Source organism: Thamnophis elegans, unplaced genomic scaffold, assembly GCF_009769535.1.
Source record: "Thamnophis elegans isolate rThaEle1 unplaced genomic scaffold, rThaEle1.pri scaffold_95_arrow_ctg1, whole genome shotgun sequence".
NCBI classification, from domain to species: Eukaryota; Metazoa; Chordata; class Lepidosauria; order Squamata; family Colubridae; genus Thamnophis; species Thamnophis elegans.
The window spans coordinates 1-20,182 of NW_022473918.1; the positions used below are offsets into that span (position 1 = coordinate 1).

Below are 20,182 nucleotides of genomic sequence, written 5' to 3' on the forward strand. Positions count from 1 at the left end.
AAGAAGAAAGAAAGAAAGAAAGAAAGAAAGAAAGAAAGAAAGAAAGAAAGAAAGAAAGAAAGAAAGAAAGAAGCAGGAAGGAAAGAAAGGGAGGAAGGAAAGAAGAAAGGAGGGAAGGAAGGAAGGAAAGAAGAAGGAAGGAAGGAAGGAAAGAAGGAAAGGAAGAAGGAAGCCGGCAGAAAGGAAGGAAGGAAGGAAGGAAGGAAGGAAGGAAGGAAGGAAGGAAGGAAGGAAGGAAGGAAGGAAGGAAGGAAGGAAGGAAGGAAAGGAGGGTCGAGACTTCGGGCCGATGGGTCTCCCACCGTGGATCCCCCTCCTCGCTCTCTCCTGCGCCCTGCGCCTGGCATCCGGACAGAGACACACGGTTTTCTGGAATAGCACCAACCCCAAGTGAGTTGTCCTTGTGCTTTTTGGGGGGGTGCAACTCTGTGAGAGATGGGGAGGGGGCGCAGGGCAGCCTCTAGTCTCGGAGGGGCAGTCACCCCCCCCCCGCACCCCTTACCCTTTTCAAGCCCCCCCATTAGGCGCCTTCCAGGCTGGCTCCTGCGCGCAGTGGAGAGAGAGAGAGAGGCGCGCGCGGACCGGGGGGGGGGGCGGCGGGAAAGACCCTCCCTTCTCTCCCCCTTTCCCCCCCCCCGATCGGGAAAACGGGGGTCTCCGGTTTCAGCGGAGGCCCCTCTCTTTGGCTTTGCCCGCGCGGCCACCCAGCTGGCTTCCAGACACACAGAAACACCCCCCCACTCAACCCAACCCTAAAAACAAGGGGGAACTTTTCGGATGACTGGCGAAATGTGTTTTGGGTTCCGAAGCGAGCCCACCGCCTCAATTAAGACATCCTGGATAGCCTTTGGATTATGCCCCCTCCCTCCCCAGTTTCCTGCAAAGGGGAGAAGGGACGTTCTGCCCCCCCCTCCCTCCAAACCAGACCCCCCCCCCAATCCCATCCCCAGCCACCCGGTGCCCACTTCCAAAGTGAAACACATCCAAACTCCCTCAAACCGGGTCCTTCAAACCCAGGGTGCCACCCCCAAACCCCGCCAGACCGGGGAATGTGCTTGCAAATTCTCTTTTATGCCCCCTCTCCCTGTTGGCTGATCTCTCGACACCCCCCCCCCCAAATACCCACCCTCTTTCTCTGCTCGGTGGCTGAAAATTAGAACCACCACCACCCCCTTAGCCAAATGTTGATGGACAGTTGGAGGGGGGGGGGTTCCCCTTCCTGAGCGGGACAAGCCAATTTGGTGGGCAGGAAAGACCCAGAGAGAGGGGTGGGTGGGTTACTGGGCAGCCCCCCCCCCCACTTCTTCTCTACCTTGGCACGGGCGAGAACTCAAATGTGTAAACAGCCAATGTGTAGGCCTACCTTGGCACGTGGCCCATACCTGAGAACAGTCACAGGGGTGTGAATCAGAAGAGAGCTTTGCTAGGAAGGAGTGGGCAGCGCCAGTTGTTATTGTTATTATCATTATCATTATTATTATTGTTAACATTTATCTGCCACCTCTCCAGCTCTTCGAGAGTGGCTCCTCGCCCTTCCTAGCAACCCCTTCTCTGCCATCTCTCGCAAAACAAAACCCCACCTTTCAAATATCCTCTTTAAAGCTAGCAGACAAAACGCCTTTCGAACCCGCTCCCGTGTGTGCCCGTTTCCTTTGAACAATGGGCATGCCAGCCTCCTGGAGCGGCTTTCAAGTGGTGGGGAGTTCCACGGGCAAAAAAAACCCCACCTTTCAAATATCCTCTTTTAAAGCTAGCAGACAAAACGCCTTTCGAACCAGCTCCCGTGTGTGTGCCCGTTTCCTTTGAACAATGGGCATGCCAGCCTCCTGGAGCGGCTTTCAAGTGGTGGGGAGTTCCACGGGCTTCCTTTCTCTCTTCATTATGCAGCCCGCTGTGGAAATCTGCCTCCGAGCCAGTGCCAGGCGGGGTTACCTCTGCTTACCTGGGGCGGGGTTAGGACCCGGTTAAATCTTGGGGTGGGGGAACGTTAGGACTATCTGGGGAAGGGATTTAGTTTTGGGGGGGTGGATCAAGGCGGAAAGGAGGAGAGAGGAAAGAGGTCATTGTCTTCCTCTGGAGCTGCTTTGATTTTGGGGTGTGCGTGGGCCTGTGGAGGTGTGCCTCTGAGCATAAGGCGAGCGCAAGCTTTCCCATCTGGAGATGTGGGCTGTTTGCGGAGGTCCGCGGCACTGGGAGGGTTAAACAATCTTGTTTTCCCAGAGATTGTTTGGCTTCGGGAGACACACACCGGGGGCAGCTGCTTCCTGTTGTGTGAGACTCAAGGTTGGGGGCTCTCCAGGTGGTCTCCCTCCCTTCCTCTCCTTCCCCACCTTTGCCCAGATCCCTTATTCCCTGGTTGTTTTCCTTTGCAACCAGCCATATACTTATATATTTTTGGATATTTTTATTCTTCCCCCTCCTCCATTTCTGCCTGTGTTTCCCTCGGGCTGAAATTCTTAGCAGGCCGCCAGATGTCAGGACTACACAAGCCCTGCTCCTCTGCCATTGAGGGAAGACAGGGAGGTGAAGACCCTGGGTGATTTATTTATTTGTCACCCTTTATATGCCACTCATCGGTCGGGTGACTCTGGAGTAAGCGAGGAACTAAGGCTTCGAATCCTTCCTCCGCTCCAGAAAGCTGACTTGGTGATTTGGAATTGGTCTACCTCTCAGGGATGTTGTGTGTATGTGTGTGTGTGTGTGAAACTGGTCAAAGGAACGTTAATATCAAGAGTTGGAAGGGATCTTGGAGGTCTTCTAGTCCAACCCCCTGCTCAAGGAGGAGACCTGATACCATTCCAGGCAAAGGGCTTTCCAGTTGCTTCTTTAAATAAAAACCTAGTGATGGGGAAGGAAGGAAGGAAGGAAGGAAGGAAGGAAGGAAGGAAGGAAGGAAGGAAGGAAGGAAGGAAGGAAGGAAGGATAAGAGAATGAAAGCATTGGAAGGGACCTTGGAGGTCTTCTAGTCCAACCCCCTGCTCAAGCAGGAAACTTTATGGCATTCTGGATAAGTTGTTGTCCAATTCCTTTTTGAAAACACCCAGTGATGGGAAGGAAGGAAGGAAGGAAGGAAGGAAGGAAGGAAGGAAGGAAGGAAGGAAGGATGGATAGCAGAATAACAGAGCTGGAAGGGACCTCGGAGTTCTTCTAGTCCAACCCCCTGCTCAAGCAGGAAACCCTCTACCATTCCAGACAAATAGCTTTTCCAATCTCTTCTTGAAAACCTCCAGTGTTGGAGCATTCACAACTTCTGGAGGCAAGTTGTTCCACTGATTAATTGTTCTAACTGTCAGGAAGTTTCTCCTCCATTCTAAGTTGCTTCTCTCCTTGATTAGTTTCCACCCATTGCTTCTTGTCCTACCCTCAGGTGCTTTGGAGAATAGCTTGACTCCCTCTTCTTTGGGGCAGCCCCTGAGATATTGGAAGACTGCTATCATGTCTCCCCTGGTCCTTCTTTTCAACTAGACATCCCCAGTTCCTGCAACCGTTCTTCGTATGTTTTAGCCTCCATTATTCTCCTAAATCCACTTTCCTGGATCTCCCAGAGGGAAACGAGATGAGACTTTTGAGTCAGGCTGAGTAACCAACAGGGAAGGTTGGCTCTCCGTCGCTGGAGCTTTTCAAGAAAAGACCGGAGAATCTTTGGCGTGGAATAGTATATCGCGTCTCCTCCTTGAGCAGGGGGTTGGACTAAATGACCTCCAAGGTCCCTTCCAGCTCTTATTCTGTCTTCTGAGCAGGGGGGGCTGGAGTAGAAGACCTCCAAGGTCCCTTCCAACTCTGTTATCCTGTCTTCTGGGCAGGGGGTCAGACTAGAAGACCTCTAAGGTCCCTTCCAACTCTGTTATCCTGTCTTCTGGGCAGGGGGTCAGACTAGAAGACCTCTAAGGTCCCTTCCAACTCTGTTATCCTGTCTTCTGGGCAGGGGGTCAGACTAGAAGACCTCTAAGGTCCCTTCCAACTCTGTTATCCTGTCTTCTGGGCAGGGGGGCTGGACTAGAAGACCTCCAAGGTCCCTTCCAACTCTGTTATCCTGTCTTCTGGGCAGGGGGTCAGACTAGAAGACCTCTAAGGTCCCTCCTGTTATAGAATTCTATCCTATAATCTCTCGCACTCGTGGTGTGCCTTCCTTCCCCTCTGGGAGAATCGAGCCAGGGGATGGAGCCTCCCCTCCAAGGGGCACTCTACCTCTTGGTCGGAGGGCCGAAAATCAGATGAGAGACCCCCACTCCACCCCACCCCAGAGACCTCTCTAGAATGCTACTGCCACTACAATGTTGCCTCTCTCCCCCCCCACCCCAAATCAAACCTTGGAAGGCACTCTGCATATTCTCAGAAGCTCCCTTGCCTTTTCTCTCTGTCTCAGCTTTGGAAAGGCCGGAAAATGAGGGAGGGTCTCCCGCCCTTTGCAGAGTAGAAGTCGGGCACCATCAGAATCATCCCCTCCCTCGGTCCTTCGCCCTCCTTTTTGAATTTTATTTATTTAAAAAGGGCTGAACTTTGGATCCACATTGCACAGATTCAACCAGGTGGAAAATGTTGGCAAGAACCAGGCGCGCGCGGGTGGGGGGGGGGAAATGTTAGTATGGGGCGAGGCCCAAGGCCGCTCAGCCAAATCCTCTTTTCCCAGGGCAAGAGTCCTGCTGGCCTGGGGCCTCTTCCTTCCCGCCAGGCTTGGTCAGCGGCCAAGGGACGGCGCCAGGGTTATCCGGAGCAGGAAGCCTCTCTCTGTTTTTCTCGGGATAAAAACATCTTGCAAAGTTTTTCCTCTTTTCTAAGTTGTTTGGTCAAGCAGTGCCCGATGACAACTGCGGGGAGAAACAGAGGGAGGGGCTGTGTTTTTAAGATTGGCAGGGGGGGGAAGGAAAAGCAAAAACACCCAAGGTGGTAATTTGTGGGCGATTCGAATCCGGGCCTGATGGAGATGTTAAGACGCAAAGCACTTTTCCCAACTCTCTTTCCCTCCCCCAATTTTTTAGTTTTTATATTCTTCACACACACATCAACACATGAACGGTGTGTAATTATCTAGATATTGTACATATAAACAGACTCTTGAATGGGAACACCCATTACCTGCGTATTGAACATATAAACATGACTCCTAAATATTATATTTCATTTCCCTGATTTCATATTATTTATGCATTCTTTTTTTTATCATCACTAAAAAAAAAAATTTCTACCTTTTTCTTATCATGAATAACAAAACACGTCTTTTGAATATTATAGTGATATGAAATTGGGGGGGGGATAAAAGTTAAAATAGGGATAAAAAAATAGAGGGGGGGAAAATAGCAATTCTATATCAATATGCTAAGATATGTGTTTATGTTTATGTGTTTATGTTTATTGGATTTATATGCCACCTTTCTCCCAAAGGATATAAAAAAGATAGGGGGGAAAACACTTTTTCCAACTCTTTTTTCCCAATCAATTTTTTTATATTCTTTACCAACCTCAATCCGTGAATGGTGTGTTATCTGGTATTCTATTATACATCCCAGTACATATAAACATACTCTTAGGACTCCTAAATATTATATTTCATTTCCATGATTTCATATTATTCATACACTCTTTTTTTTTTAAATCATCACTCTCCATTTCTTCGTGGCCAGAAATACTTTTCCAGATGTTTAGAAAGATGAAAGACGCAGGGGAACATCTGCAGGACATCTGGAGATGCCCTGGGTTGGCTGCCCAGCACTGGTGATTGTTCTTTTTGTTTTGTTTTTTCCATCCTTGGTTCAGGCAACACACACACACACACACACACACACACACACACTTTATTTTTATCAATACCAGCAAATATTAAATGAAGTGCACTCAGATGCTGAAATACACCATGTCAATTAATTGGAGAGAGCGGAAAGGAAAGGCAGTGGTAAGGAGAAAGAGAGGAGAGGGGGTAAAAAGAAGGGAGAGGAGAAGTAGGAGAGAAAGAAGGAGTGGAAAGAGGAGAGAGGAAGGGGAAGTAGAGAAGAGAGAGATGGCAGAGGGAAGAAAGAAGGGAGGAAAATAGAAGGGAGAGAAGGAGAGAAAGGAGAGGAAAAAGGAGAGAGGAGAAGGAAGTAGAGAAGAGAGGGCTGGCAGAGGGAAGAAAGGAGGGAGGAGAATAGAAGGGAGAGAAGGAGAGAAAGAAGGAGAGGAAAAAGGAGAGAGGAAGAGGAATTGAATTGAATTTGAATTTATTGCATTTATATGCCGCCCTTTTCCCCAAAGGGGACTCAGGAAGTAGAGAAGAGAGGAATGGCAGAGGGAAGAAAGGAGGGAGGAGAATAGAAGGAAGAGAAGGAGAGGAAAAAGGAGAGAGGAGAAGAAAGTAGAGAAGAGAGGGATGGCAGAGGGAAGAAAGGTAGGTAGAATAGAAGGGAGAGAAGGAGAGGAAAGAGGAGAGGAAGGGAAAGTAGAGAAGAGAGGGATGGTAGAGGGAAGAAAGGAGGGAGGAGAATAGAAGGAAGAGAAGGAGAAGAAAAAGGAGAGAGGAGAAGACAGTAGAGAAGAGAGGGATGGCAGAGGGAAGAAAGGTAGGTAGAATAGAAGGGAGAGAAGGAGAGGAAAGAGGAGAGGAAGGGAAAGTAGAGAAGAGAGGAATGGCAGAGGGAAGAAAGGAGGGAGGAGAATAGAAGGAAGAGAAGGAGAGGAAAAAGGAGAGAGGAGAAGAAAGTAGAGAAGAGAGGGATGGCAGAGGGAAGAAAGGTAGGTAGAATAGAAGGGAGAGAAGGAGAGGAAAGAGGAGAGGAAGGGAAAGTAGAGAAGAGAGGGATGGTAGAGGGAAGAAAAGAGGAGAATAGAAGGGAAAGGAGAAGTAGGAGAGAAAGAAATAAAGGAAAAAGGAGAGAGGAGAAGGAAGTAGAGAAGCGAGGGATGGCAGAGGGAAGAAAGGAGGGAGGGAGGAGGAGAGGGGGAGAGGAGAGAGGTGAAATAGGGGTGTATTGAAAGCCAAAGAGCAAATGACAGCTCTTTTGGGTTGAGGGAATGATATAATAATGGACAATACAACAACAAAAAAAATATTGTTCCGATGTAATGGTACACTTGGGCTTATATGCATGAAATTAAAACAACACAACTTTTTCAAACAAAACACACACCCACAAAAACACACCCATCCCAGCTCAGCTTTTCACCTTTGTTGGCTTTTCGCCTTCCAAAAACCTTTAATTTTTATTTTCCTTTTTGTTTGTGTGTGTGTGTGTGTGTGTGTGTGTGTCCCTATCGAACCTGGCCACCAATTGCCCCCCCTTCCTGGGTGATCTTTGCAAATAGGGGTCAGATCGTGGTTGGTGGGAACCCCCAGGGCAGGGAGGGGGGAGCAGGTGAAGGAGGGGAAGGGCCAAGTGGGGGAGAGCCTCTCAACCACCTGTATCTCTCTCTCTTTCTCTCTTTGGAGGGGAGGATGCTAAAAGTGGTTTATTGCTCTGCCAAGGATCGGCTTTGGCGTGGCCCCCGTCAAACCGGTTTTGGGAGAAGTGCGTTGTTCGTTCCTTCGTTCTTCCCAGCTGCGTGGGGAAGCAGCTAAACCTTTAATAACTAACTTCGCCTTTGGAATGTCGCTGATCCTCGGGAGACCGGGATATGCTGGCTTAAAAGATCATTGTTTTATTTTATTTTTTAAACCATCATCTTCTTCTCCAGCGCAAAACAAACCAGCATTTCTCGAACATCCGACGGAAGCCACGTTTCCTTGCTTTTTAAAATCCTTGCAAGGTTTTTCTGTTGGGGCTGAGGTTTTCGGTTAGAGGGGGGTCCTGTGCACTGTTGCGAGAGCAGCGTTTCAACTTGTTCGCTGAGTGGCGCCTGGATTTGGTTGAGTTCTTTCTGAGTCGTTAAACGAATCGGGAAGTCGTTAAAGTCATGGGGCAGGAAGTTGCCTTCGGGAGTGGAGGGAGCTTCATCCGTGGGAGCTTTCGAGAAGAGACTGAACTGCCCTCTGTCGGGAAATGGTGTAGGGTCCCCTCCTTGGACAGGGGGTTGGACTGGATGACCTCCAAGGTCCCTTCCAACTCTATTAATCTCTTAAATCTGTATTCCCCCCACTGATTTTGCTGATCGGGAGCCAGATAGGATGGTTCCCAGTGGAACTGACAGATTTAACACATCAACAGAGTCGTGTTTATTTATTTTCGCTTGTTTGTCAAGCCAAAATAATAGTAATACGAACCATGATATAACCCCGTCATATCATATATTTATATTATATATAAATATAACCATGTTTGCTTGTATCTTTAAAATTTATATTGTTTTATTTCTTTCCTAGTATAATTTGATGGCTTATTAGTAACCGATGGCTGTCATTTAAGTGTTGAATCTTATGACTCTTGATGAATTTATTTTTATTGTTCCTATGTACACTAACAGCATCTGCACCAAAGACAAATTCCTTGTGTGTCAATCACACTTGGCCAATAAAGAATTCTATTCTATGCTATTCTATGCTATGCTATGCTATGCTGTTCTATGCTGTTCTATGCTATTTTATGCTATGCTATTCTATTCTATGCTATGCTGTTCTATTCTATGCTATGCTATTCTATGCTATTCTATGCTGTTCTATGCTATTCTATGCTGTTCTATGCTATTCTATGCTGTTCTATGCTATTCTATACTATGCTATTCTATGCTATGCTATGCTATGCTATGCTATGCTATGCTGTCCTGTTCTATTTATTCCATATTTATTTTCTATTCTGTTCTATTGTGTTCAATTTATTCCATATTTCTATTCTATTCTATTCTATTCTAAAAATAATAATAATGATCATCATCATCTTGCAGAATATTTTGCATGCATTGGCGGCTAGGGGCAATTGGAAACGCAGACATTAAAGGAAAAATGAAAGGGAGGGAAGAGGAAAAATGAACACGTACAATCAACTTTTATGGGGTCGAGCGGGATTTATTCCCGGATTAAAAACCCTTGTGGACTTTTTCAATGCTTTTTATGTATATGGAAAAACTCCCCAAACCTTTCGCCCCCCCCAACGCCGGGCAATCGGCTCCTATCGATTGCAAGCCAGCGAGGGAAACCCGTCTCGGCTGTGGCTGATAGGAAATGTAGTCGTCCCATAACGGTTTTCACCGCCCCCCCCCCCTCCGGGGCTCCCACATCCCTAATTCCAAGGCACGCTCGATTAAAAAAAAAAGAGAAGTGTTTAATTTTCGTTTATTGGATTTGCGAAGCTGCTTGTTGGAAAAACGACACGATTAAAAAGAGATTAAATTAAACCAGCGACGGAGAAAAGATGGTAATGCCAGCCGAGCACATTTAAATTTCCAGGGCATCGAAGATGCAACTAGCAAATTTGGGGAATTAAAAAAATACGATATATTCCCCCCCGCTCCCCCACTGGATTTGAAATAATCCAAGCTGGGGAAGAATACCTTATAATTTAATTCTTAAATTGACTGACAGGTCTCTTCCTGGTTATTTAGCTACTGGGAGCCCTTAAGCTGTCCTTGTAGAGCCTGTTGAGAAGTAGTCCTTGACTTACGGCCGTATTTGGGACCAGAAACAGCTAGTCATTAAGCGAATCTTCCGCACCCTTTTTCGTTACCTTTATTCAGCAAACCACTGCGGTCATTGAAGGAATCGCATCGTCATTAAACAAATCTCGCATTCCCTCCCTTGACCGTAGATTCCTTAAAGCGAGCTAGTCGTTAAGCGAGTCACGGCCACAATCATTTTATTAAGCAAATCACTGCAGACATTAAAGGAATCACCTCATCCATCATTAAGCGAATCTGCCTTCCCTCCCTTGACTGTCGATTCCCTAAAGCGAGCTAGTCGTTAAGCGAGTCACGGCCACTATCATTATTAAGCAAATCACCATGGACATTAAAGGAATCTCATCGTCATTAAACAAATCTGGCGTTCCCTCCCTTGACAGTAGATCCCCTAAAGCGAGCTAGTCATTAAGCGAGTCACGGCCACAATCATGTTATTAAGCAAATCACTGCAGACATTAAAGGAATCACCTCATCCGTCATTAAGAGAATCTGCCTTCCCTCCCTTGACTGTCGATCCCCTAAAGCGAGCTAGTCGTTAAGCGAGTCGCGGCCACCATCGTTATTAAACCAAACCACAGCGGACATTAAAGGAATCCCGCCGTCGGTCGTTAAGCAGATCTGGCTCCCCTCCTTTGACCGTAGATTCCCCAAAGCGAGCTCGTCATTAAACGAGTCGCTCCCGCGCCCGTTATTAAGCAAATCCAAAGGAATCACCCAGCTGTTGAGCAGATCTGGCTTCTCTTCCTTGACCGTCGATGCGTTCCTCTCTCTCGGGGGGGAGAGGGTCTACCTTGCAGGGTTGTTAGTAAGGATGGTTACGGCGGCAGCGGCGAAAGGAAGCGTGGGAAAAAAAAGTTTTCCCGCGCTTCGCTTCTGTTTTATTAAGTCGCCGTTTCATATTGGTTTTCAGGTTTCAGAAGGAGGATTACACCGTCGAGGTGCGCCTGAACGAGTACTTGGACATCATCTGCCCCCACTATGAGGGTAACAGCGTTCCCGGCCACTCGATGGAGCGCTACACCTTGTACCTGGTGGAGCGGGAGGAGTACAACACCTGCAAACCACGTTCGAAGGATCAGGTCCGTTGGCAGTGTAATCGTCCAGATGCCCTGCACGGCCCCGAGCGGCTCTCCGAGAAATTCCAGCGTTTCACGCCGTTCACCCTCGGCAAAGAATTTCGGGAGGGCCACGAATATTATTATATCTGTAAGTCTCCTTTTTTTTCAAGGGGAAATAAACTGGCTTGTTTCTCTGGGGCAGAAGCAATCCCGATTAGAATAAAATGTAAAAAAATAAAATAAAAATACAAGATTAGAACATTGGGATGGGATGGAATTAGAATTAGTGCAGAAAAAAAAAATAGGGAATAGAGAATGGAATAGGAATAAGAATTAGAATAGGGAATAAAAAATAGAGAATAAAGTATAGAATAAGAATAGAATTGGAATTAGAATAGAGAATAGAATTAATAGAGAATGGAGAATAGAGAATAAGAATAAAGAATAGAATTAGAATAAAGAATAAAAAATAGAGAATAAAGTATAGAATAAGAATAGAATTTGAATTAGAATAGAGAATAAAGAATAGAGAATAAAGAATAGAATTAGAATAGAGAATAGGAATGGATTAGAATTAGAATAGAAAATATGATTAGGATATCGAGTAGAATAAATATTTAGAATAGAATAGGAATAGAATAGAATAAGGAATAGAATAGAATAAGAATAGAATTAATAGTGAATAAAGAATAGAGAATAAAGAATAGAATAAGAATAGAATAAGAATAGAATTAATAGAGAATGGAGAATAGAGAATAAAGAATAGAGAATAGAGAATAAGAATAAAGAATAGAATTAGAATAGAGAATAGGAATAGAATAGAATTAGAACAGAAAATATGATTAGGATATAGAATAGAATAAATATTTAGAATAGGAATAGAATAGAATAAGGAATATAATAGAATAAGAAAGAATAGAATAGGAATAGAATAAGAAAGAATAGAATAGGAATAGAATAGAATAAGAAATAGAATAAAATAAGAAAGAATAGAATAGAATAGAAAACAGGAATAGAACAGAACTGAAGAGTTGGAAGGGGCATCGGAGGTCTTCTAGTCCAACCCCCTGGCTTAAGCAGGAGACCCTATATACCATTTCAGACAATTCCAATCTTTTCTTTAAACTGTCCAGTGATGGAGAAGAGAGGGAGGGAGGGAGGGAAGAAAGGAAGGAAGGAAGCAAGAATAGCAGAATAACAGGGTTGGAAGGGACCTTGGAGGTCTTCTAGTCCAACCCCCTGCTCAGGCAGGAAGCCCTATCCCATTCCAGACAAATGGTTGTCCAATCTCTTCTTCAAAGCCTCCAGTGTTGGAGCATTCACAACTTCTGGTGGCAAGTAGTCCCGCCGGTTAAATCTGGCTCCAGAAAGTGCAGCCGTTTCAAAATAGGAATGCTCACCTCTGCACATTTCTCCCGAATGCTCAAGGCTGGAGAGAGGCGTATTTCAAATCCTGACGCTTTCCAATTTTCTCTGATTCTCACCAGCTGATTTTTTTATATATATATTTTACATATACAGGTTCGAATCCCAGTAAGGGTATGGCTAGCTGATGAGAGCTAAATAGCTTGAAATAGATCTATACTATTCTCCCTTTATTTATTTATCAGCACAAATAAAAAAAAAGACACACACACACACACACACATATATTTAAAGTCACAACCCCTGGTATGCCCAAATATGGGAGGAAGGTCACACTTCCACTCTCTGTCTTCGGCTCCTTACAAGAGACCATCCAGGCAGAAACCCAATATTTTTTACTGTTGCCTTTTTATTACATTTGTTATATTTATGCTGATAAATAAATAAAGGGAGACTAGTATAGATCTATTTCAAGCTATTTAGCTCTCATCAGCTAGTCACACCCTTACTGGGAATCGAACCTGTGCTCTATTGCCTCTAAGGCAGATGTGTTAACCATTGAGCTACAGGGCTCGACTCCTTATCAGCGAGGCCAGGGTGAAAGGTATATATTTAAATATACTAGTCTCCCTTTATTTATTTATCAGCATAAATATAACATACATATATATATATATATTCTCTGATTTTTGTGATCTGTCTCTCTGGTTTTTTTAAAAATCTTTTTTCTGCTCTTTTTCTCTTGATTAGCCAAACTGATTCACCGGCACCAAGACTCCTGTCTTAAACTCAGAGTGAAGGTGGTTGGGAAAAAAAGTAAGTATTTCAGCGTTTAAATATTGTTTTTCCAATTCTCGCTGCCTCCAATCACTTTTTCTAAAAGAAATAATCCGTTAGGTTTACCTACAAAAAGAATATTTGTTTGGACCTGAGGAAAAATTGCGATTTTGCCCCGTTTCATGGTTCAGTCTTACTCAGGGTGCGTATAGGTGGCGCCTCCCTTAGCGACTGTTCAGAGTCACAACGGTGATGAAAAAGTAATTGGGCCTCCTTAAATTTATAACCTTTAATCTGTAAAGCAAAAAAAAAAGCCGAAAGAAAATGGTAAGATGAATGTTTCACTTAGGGACTGCTTCACGGAATGACTGGGTTCCCAGTCCCTGTTTCGGTCGCTAAATGAGGACAACTTGTATGGTGCTTTAGACTCTCATTTCACCCTCTGTGGGGGGAGGTTGGGGTGGAACCGTGTTACTATCTTAACAACTGCAGGAAAGGTCATGAAAAGGAGCATTCCTCACTTAGTGACATAAATGTGGGGCTCAGTTGTGTTTGTACGTTGAGGACTGGGAAAAACAGGGAGAGAAGGATGTGAGAATCAAGATGGAAAGAGGAGTGGGGGGTCCCAGGATTCAGGGTATCCTGATATTTGGGGGTAACTGAACTTAATGTCGTATCTTTCTTCCGTCGTAGCTCTGATACCACCTGGCCACATCCCGACGCAAAAGGGGTCTCTTCAATCAGGTAGGCCCAGAAAAGGAATTCTGGGAAATTGTGGGGCTGGAGGGGGTGTCCTCATTCCATGGATAAATCAATAAAAATATTTGGGGTGCATATGAGACAATTCCATGCATGACAAACAACCCCCCTTATTTCTCTCCTCGCTGATTTCCGCAGACGATCCAGACGCCCCGATGTTGCGCAGTGTGGGGTACAATTCCGCCCCGCGGCTCGGCAGCCCGCTGCCCTTCGTCGGCCTTTTGCTGTGGGTCTTCCTCTCTCGGGGCCCCTGAAGGGAATCTCGGGCCCTCCCAATGAACCCCCCGGATTGAGCCAGGCAGGGTGGATCCTGACCAGGTCCACGCGGCGAGCGAGCGAGACGGCAACGTGGGATCTTCAGGGTTACCAACCCTGAAACTGTCGGTAGCGTGAGGCGCGAAGAAGCGCAGCGCACGCCGCAGGTGTGGTAAGGACAGTGTGCAAATCCTCTCTTGTTCTTGAGAGCGATCTCGTTGGACTCCCAGTGCGAGAAAGCAACGCGGCGAGCAGACGACGTGTCCTCCGCAGGTCGGAGACTTATCCTCCGTGAGTCCGAGACGCCGCGGATCCTTCGGAAGTTTGATGGACATTGTTGGACTTTTCGAGCAAATGTCGTTGGACTTTTCGAGAAAATGTCGTCAGACTTTTCGAGCAAACATCGTCGGACTTTTCGAGCAAGATACGAAAATATGGGCTGCTTCCTAAACCACCCACTCCCCTCCTGGACGTACGAGACCATGTGAATAGTTTATCGGACTTAAAACAGGCAGGACCTGAATTTGGGGAAGACACACACATACGCACCCCGCGCCACTCTGGTGACTCAGGATTTTTGTCCTCGCGAGCCGGACAGGAAAGCTGTGTCCAAAGGATATCGCTTCCAGAACTCAGATCGATACTATTTATTAGAAGGAATAAAACTGGGTGACAACCCCAGCAAAGATTGTAATTCACAACGAGACAATTTTATACATATCATAGGATGAATTTAGGACAGGAAAACTCGTGTTGGTTTGCTTGATTCGGGTTTTTGAGGGGTGGAAAATTGTCTTTTTCGGATTGGATGGCGGATCTGTTTTTATTCAGGTCCTCATGGAGAAGAAATCTCACTCGCAGGTTTCCTGTCTCCACTCGGTTAAAAACAGAGGGATCCCCAAAAATGCCAAAGAAAGGGGTTTGCTAGCATCTTGTACAGGTAGTCCTCGATTTACGACCCCCATCGAGCCCAAATTTTTACGTCGCAAAGTGAGACATTGGTTCGGCGAGTTTTGCCCTCCCGATTTATGACCGTTCTTGCTGCGGTTGTTAAGGGAGTCATTGCCCCTTTTTTTTAAAGCTAGTAATGGGTTTGTTGAGCAAATCTGACGTCGTAAGTTCAAACAGTCGCTAAATGAACTTTCATAAGTCCAGGGCTACGGTGCACAGCTGTTGAAAGCCACAAATCAGAAATTTTATGATTATATTCCATTCGAACCTTGCACCTTCCCTTGTGAGGAAAACTGTTCATGAGGGATTCCATCTCGCTGCGAATAAGGACTGTTCTCATTTAGCGACCGCAAATGGAGACCGGCAACTTGTTCGTTAAGCGAAACGGTCGGTCAGCAAATCCGTAACCGCTGACGATATCTCATTCCAACTTTCCTTTGGTGTGGGAAGGTTGCGAGTCAGAGAGCAGGTTTCAAAATCACATTTTCAAAGTTTGTAGGACGCAAAACGGGGCAGTCGTTAAGCGAGGAGGACCTGTTGTGGTTTCTTGATGCCTTTCCCAAGCCATCTGCTCGTCGTGAATCGGTTCTTTTTGAAATCTTTTGGCTACTTAATGGTGATCAGCGAGGCGATTTGCAAAAAAGGTGGATTCTCCAGAAGTTAATTTTTTGTTATGCTTTTTAGGGCGGGATATAATTTTTTTAATGGTTTTTAAAAAAAGAAATAATAAATAACACTGAACAAACTGGCTGTGGTGTGCAGTTCAACGGGGCGACCTCGTTTTGCAGGATCGAGAGGGCGGGGCTTGGGAGACTGGAGGGCGGGGCCTAAAGCATGGGGAGGAGCCTGACGACGGAAGCAAATAAAAAACCACATTTTTCATGCGGGAACCATCCTGTAACTAAATGGAATTTTAAGAAGAACGAAGGCAGAAATCTGTCTTGCTTTGATGCAGTTCCACATATATGTATATATATTTTAAATTTTTCTTGCCTTCAGGGGCTCAGGTGGAAACTCCAGGCGAAGCCTTGAAGCCTGATAACTATTATGGTCTGTTAAAATATCTGGCCTGATTTGTTTCGGGGATATTTTGACAGCCAGATGGCCTGACGTGGGTTCGCACAAAACTTACCGCTTGCCAAGACTTTTTCAAAGCCCCTTTGATGCATTTTTAACTTTGAGATCACATTTTCACCTGTTTTTTTTTTCTCCCTTGCTGATGAAACTAAATTCATTTTTCACAAAAAAAGAACATAAATAAAAACAGGGAAAGCATTATTGGGGAGAAAAAATAAAATAAAAATAAAAGCAGGACTCAACCGGCTTGCAATGGCAAAGTTAGAATATATAGAATAGCAGAGTTGGAAGGGACCTTGGAGGTCTTCTAGTCCAACCCCCTGCCTCGGCAGGAAACTTTACACCACTTCAGACAAATGGTTATCCAACATCTTCTTAAAAACATCCAGTGTTGGAGCATTCACAACTTCTGGAGGCAAGTCGTTCCACTGATGGATTGTTCTCACTGTCAGGAAATATCTCCTTAATTCTAGGTTGCTTCTCTCCTTGATTAGTTTCCACCCATTGCTTCCTGTCTTCAGCTGCCTTGGAAAACAGTTTGACCCCCCTCCTCTCTGTGGCAGCCCTTCAAATATTGGAAGACTGCTATCATGTCTCCCCTAGTCCTTCTTTTCATTAAGCTGGACTGACCCAGTTCATGCAATCATTCTTCATACGTTTTAGCCTCCCCTAATTATCTTTGTTGCTCTTCTCTGCTCTCTTTCTAGAGTCCCAGGTGCAGAATTTAGGGGCAAATAGGTTTCTAGTCCTCAAGGTTGGAACAGATTTAACGCTTTCGTGTCGTAAGCCGCTTTAAAACGAGCCGAACGTCAGATAAAATTTCATTCCACCATAAATAAATAAACTCGCGCAGCCTCCTCCGAATCTCAGCTCAATCGTTTGGCTAGGAAGGGCCAAGCATTATTTTATATGCTTTGGCTTTAAAAAAAAAATATTGCTTTTTCTCTGTTGCAATATTGCCTCGAGGGAGAATGGACTGGAACCCAAGTCATGTCTGCTCTTTGGCCCTCTGCAAAAATCTGGATTTGGCGAGTTGCAAAGCAGATTTAATTGTGTGTTTGCTGAAGTCCGGGCCAAACAATGCTTAAGGGCAAGCCATATATATATATATATAGGTAAAGGTAAAAGTTTCCCTCGCACAGATATGCCAGTCGTTCCTGACTCTAGGGGGCGCTGCTCATCTCCGTTTCAAAGCCGAAGAGCCAGCGCTGTCCGAAGACGTCTCCGGGGTCACGTGGCTGGCATGACTCAACTCCCGAAGCCGCACGGAAGGCTGTTCCCTTCCCACCAAAGGTGGTCCCTATTTTTCTACTTGCATTTTCTTACCTGCTTTCGAACTGCTAAGTTGGCAGAAGCCGGGACAAGGAACGGGAGCTCCCTCCAATCCTTAAATACTTGCAAATTTAGGATTAGCAATAATCCAAGCTGGCCCATCCCTGAATGGGAGAAACGGGTTCAATCATAGAGACAGTTAATCATATTTAAGCCATGTTTTGGGAACTGTCTCTGCCAACCAAGCAGAGGGAGAGAGTGGGGAAATTGGTTGAAAGAGGAACGACATCACGGCCGGGGAAAAAAAGTGGTTTGTTGTGCTCTGTGTGTGTCTGTGTGTGTGTGTGTGTGTGTGTGTGTGTGTGTGTCTTTCTGTCTGTGTGTGTGTGTGTGTTTTTCTCTCTCTCTCTGAATCTGTTTCTCTCTCTGCATCTCTCTGTGTGTGTGTCTCTGTATCTCTCTTTTGTCTCACTCTGTCTCTCTTTCTCTGAATCTGTTTCTCTGTGTGAGTGTCTCTCTCTCTGAATCTGTTTCCCTCTCTGTATCTCTCTCTCCTTTGTCTCTCTCGCTATCTCTCTTCCTCTGAATCTGTTTCTTTCTGTGTGTCTCTCTCTGAATCTGTTTCTCTCTTTGTATCTCTCTCTCCTTTGTCTCTCTCTGTATCTCTCTCTCTCCTTTGTCTCTCTGTCTCTCTCTCTCTGAATCTGCTTCTCTGTGTATCTCTCTCTCTGTGTGTCTGTCTGTCTCTCTGTATCTCTCTCTCTCTTTTGGCTCTTTCTCTGAATCTGTTTCTGTATCTCTCTATCTCTCTCTTTCTCTCTGTGTGTGTGTCTCTGTATCTCTCTTGTCTCTGTCTCTCTCTCTGAATCTGTTTCTCTGTCTCTCTCTGTCTCGCTCTGTGTGTGTATCTGTCTCTCTGTATCTCTCTCTTGTCTCTCTCTGTCTCTCTCTCTCTCTGAATCTGTTTCTCTCTGTCTCTTTCTCTCTGTCTGTGTGTCTGTTTGTCTCTCTCTATCTCTGTCTGTCTCTGTCTGTCTCTCTGTGTGTCTGTCTGTCTCTCTGTCTCTCTTTTTCTCTGTGTGTGTGTGTGTGTGTCTCTCTCTCTATTTCTGTCTGTCTGTCTGTCTGTCTCTCTGTCTCTCTCCCACTTCGAAGGAATCAGATTCTTTTCAATTTCTTTTTTTGGGTGCGTGATGGGCTGTGGGGTTGCATCCCGGGGAACCCATTGGACGGTCGTAGAAGATCAGAGCGACGCTAACTGGTTCGTTCCGACTTGTCGGTGTGCCTATGTGTCTCCATGTGCCTCCGTGCGTATTTTTCTTTTCTTTTCTTCTTTTTAAAACAAAAAAAAAAAATCAGGATTATGCTGCCGCAGCAGGTTTCAAAAACTGGGAGAGTGACCCAGCCAGACAAGTTGTGTTATTCAACGGCGGTTTTTGTGGTCCGGCGAGCTGCTAGAGAGAAAACAAAGGAGACGGGAAAACGAGTCCGATTGGTGGGTCACCGTTTTCGGTTCTCGTTTGCCGTATTTTTTTTGGCGGAGATCTTGCCTTGGTTTTTATTTTTTGGGTAGCTTTGATGGGTGCCAAATCCAGGACCAAAATAGAAGGATTTGGGAACGCAGATCCATAATTTGCTTTAAAAAATCCCCACTGAAAATCAAATAAGGAAGAGGAACAGGGGAAGAAAACCGAACTTTGATGAAACTAAGGATTAATATTAAACCGAGGTTAAAATCGTTACGGATATTTCGTTAAGTCTCCGGTTCGCTTCAGTACAGGCCGTCCTCTAGGACCAGAACAGAGCCCAAAATGTGCGTCCCTAAGTGAGACACTTATTTCTTAAGCGAGGTTTGCCTTATTTCACGACCTTCCTCGCCACCGCTGTTAAGGGAATCGCTCCCCTTGTTAAGCAAATGCGACTTCCCCGTGGATTTTGCTTGTCAGAAGGTCGCAAAACGAGATCGCGTGATCGCGGGACACTGCCACCATCATAAATACGAGCAGTGGCCAAACTTCCCCAGTTTTGATCACCTGACCATGGAGATGTAACATGGCCACGCCCACCCAGACACAGGACCGCCTAGCCACGCCCACCCAGCCGGTCCTTAGGCAGATCCTATTAGTGGTCCGCGGGATTTAAAATTATGAAATTTAGTGGTCCGAAAGGTTGGGGACCCCTGCCCCAAATGGCACCTTTCCAATATAAAGCACTACAGTTCCCATCGTTCTTAACCAACACGGAACCATTTTCCTCGTGTGAGCGATAGGAATTATCCTTCGGCTCACCCGGATGATGGCGTGTTCGGGAAAGCTGGCATACATTTTTATGGCTTCCTTGAAGATCTGACGTATCGTCGCGGAGCGGTGGGTGCGAATTCTCCGCCGTGGGAACCGAAAGGAGGAAAACACACAAGGGTTTGTGTGTGTGTGTGTGAAAGAAAGGAAGGAACAATTCATGAATGATGAAACGTGGGAAGAAAACGAACAACTCCACGCAATCACAATAGCAGGAATCCGGAGCAGGAATCCAATAGTCTAACTTGAGCCAAGTTGGCGAGATCCAGATCAAAGTGAGAGGAAATCGAAGGAAAGATTTGCCAGTTTGTTTCTCGGAACAACACCTCACAAAACACACATTTGGGAAGCGAAGACACGCAAGCACACACAAACATGCACAGGCTTAACGACCAGTAATGTGCCCCCCCCCCAAATTTTCACTGCTAAGCGAGATAATTTGGCTCCCTTTTACAACCTCTCGGGCCACCGTTCTTAAGTGAATCCCTATATATATATAAAACCAACTGAGAAAATCGATGTTGCTTTCAGAATCTCATGATTTGTTTTGAGGTGTCTGTCGGTCTATCATTATCATCTATCTATCTATCTATCTATCTATCTATCTATCTATCTATCTATCTATCGTCCATTTGTCTGTCTGTCTGTCTGTCTGTCTGTCTATCTATCTATCTATCTATCTATCTTACAGTATATAATCTGTCTGTTTATCATTTCTGTCTGTGTCTGTGTCTGTGTCTGTCTGTCTATCTATCTATCTATCTATCTATCTATCTATCTATTTATCTATCCATCCATCCATCCATCCATCCATCCATCCATCCATCTATCTATCTATCTATCCATCCATCC

General features: G+C 45.5%; 1 protein-coding gene across 1 annotated transcript; it reads left to right on the plus strand.

Annotated features, from left to right (window-relative positions):
* Positions 1-197: 197 nt before the first annotated feature.
* EFNA1 (ephrin A1) lies at positions 198-14,447 on the plus strand. The gene is made up of 5 exons (XM_032238834.1): positions 198-390; positions 10,430-10,725; positions 12,693-12,758; positions 13,413-13,463; positions 13,617-14,447. Exons 1-5 carry the CDS (start codon positions 290-292, stop codon positions 13,730-13,732), a joined length of 630 nt encoding a protein of 209 aa, XP_032094725.1. The 5' UTR covers positions 198-289; the 3' UTR covers positions 13,733-14,447.
* Positions 14,448-20,182: the final 5,735 nt, after the last annotated feature.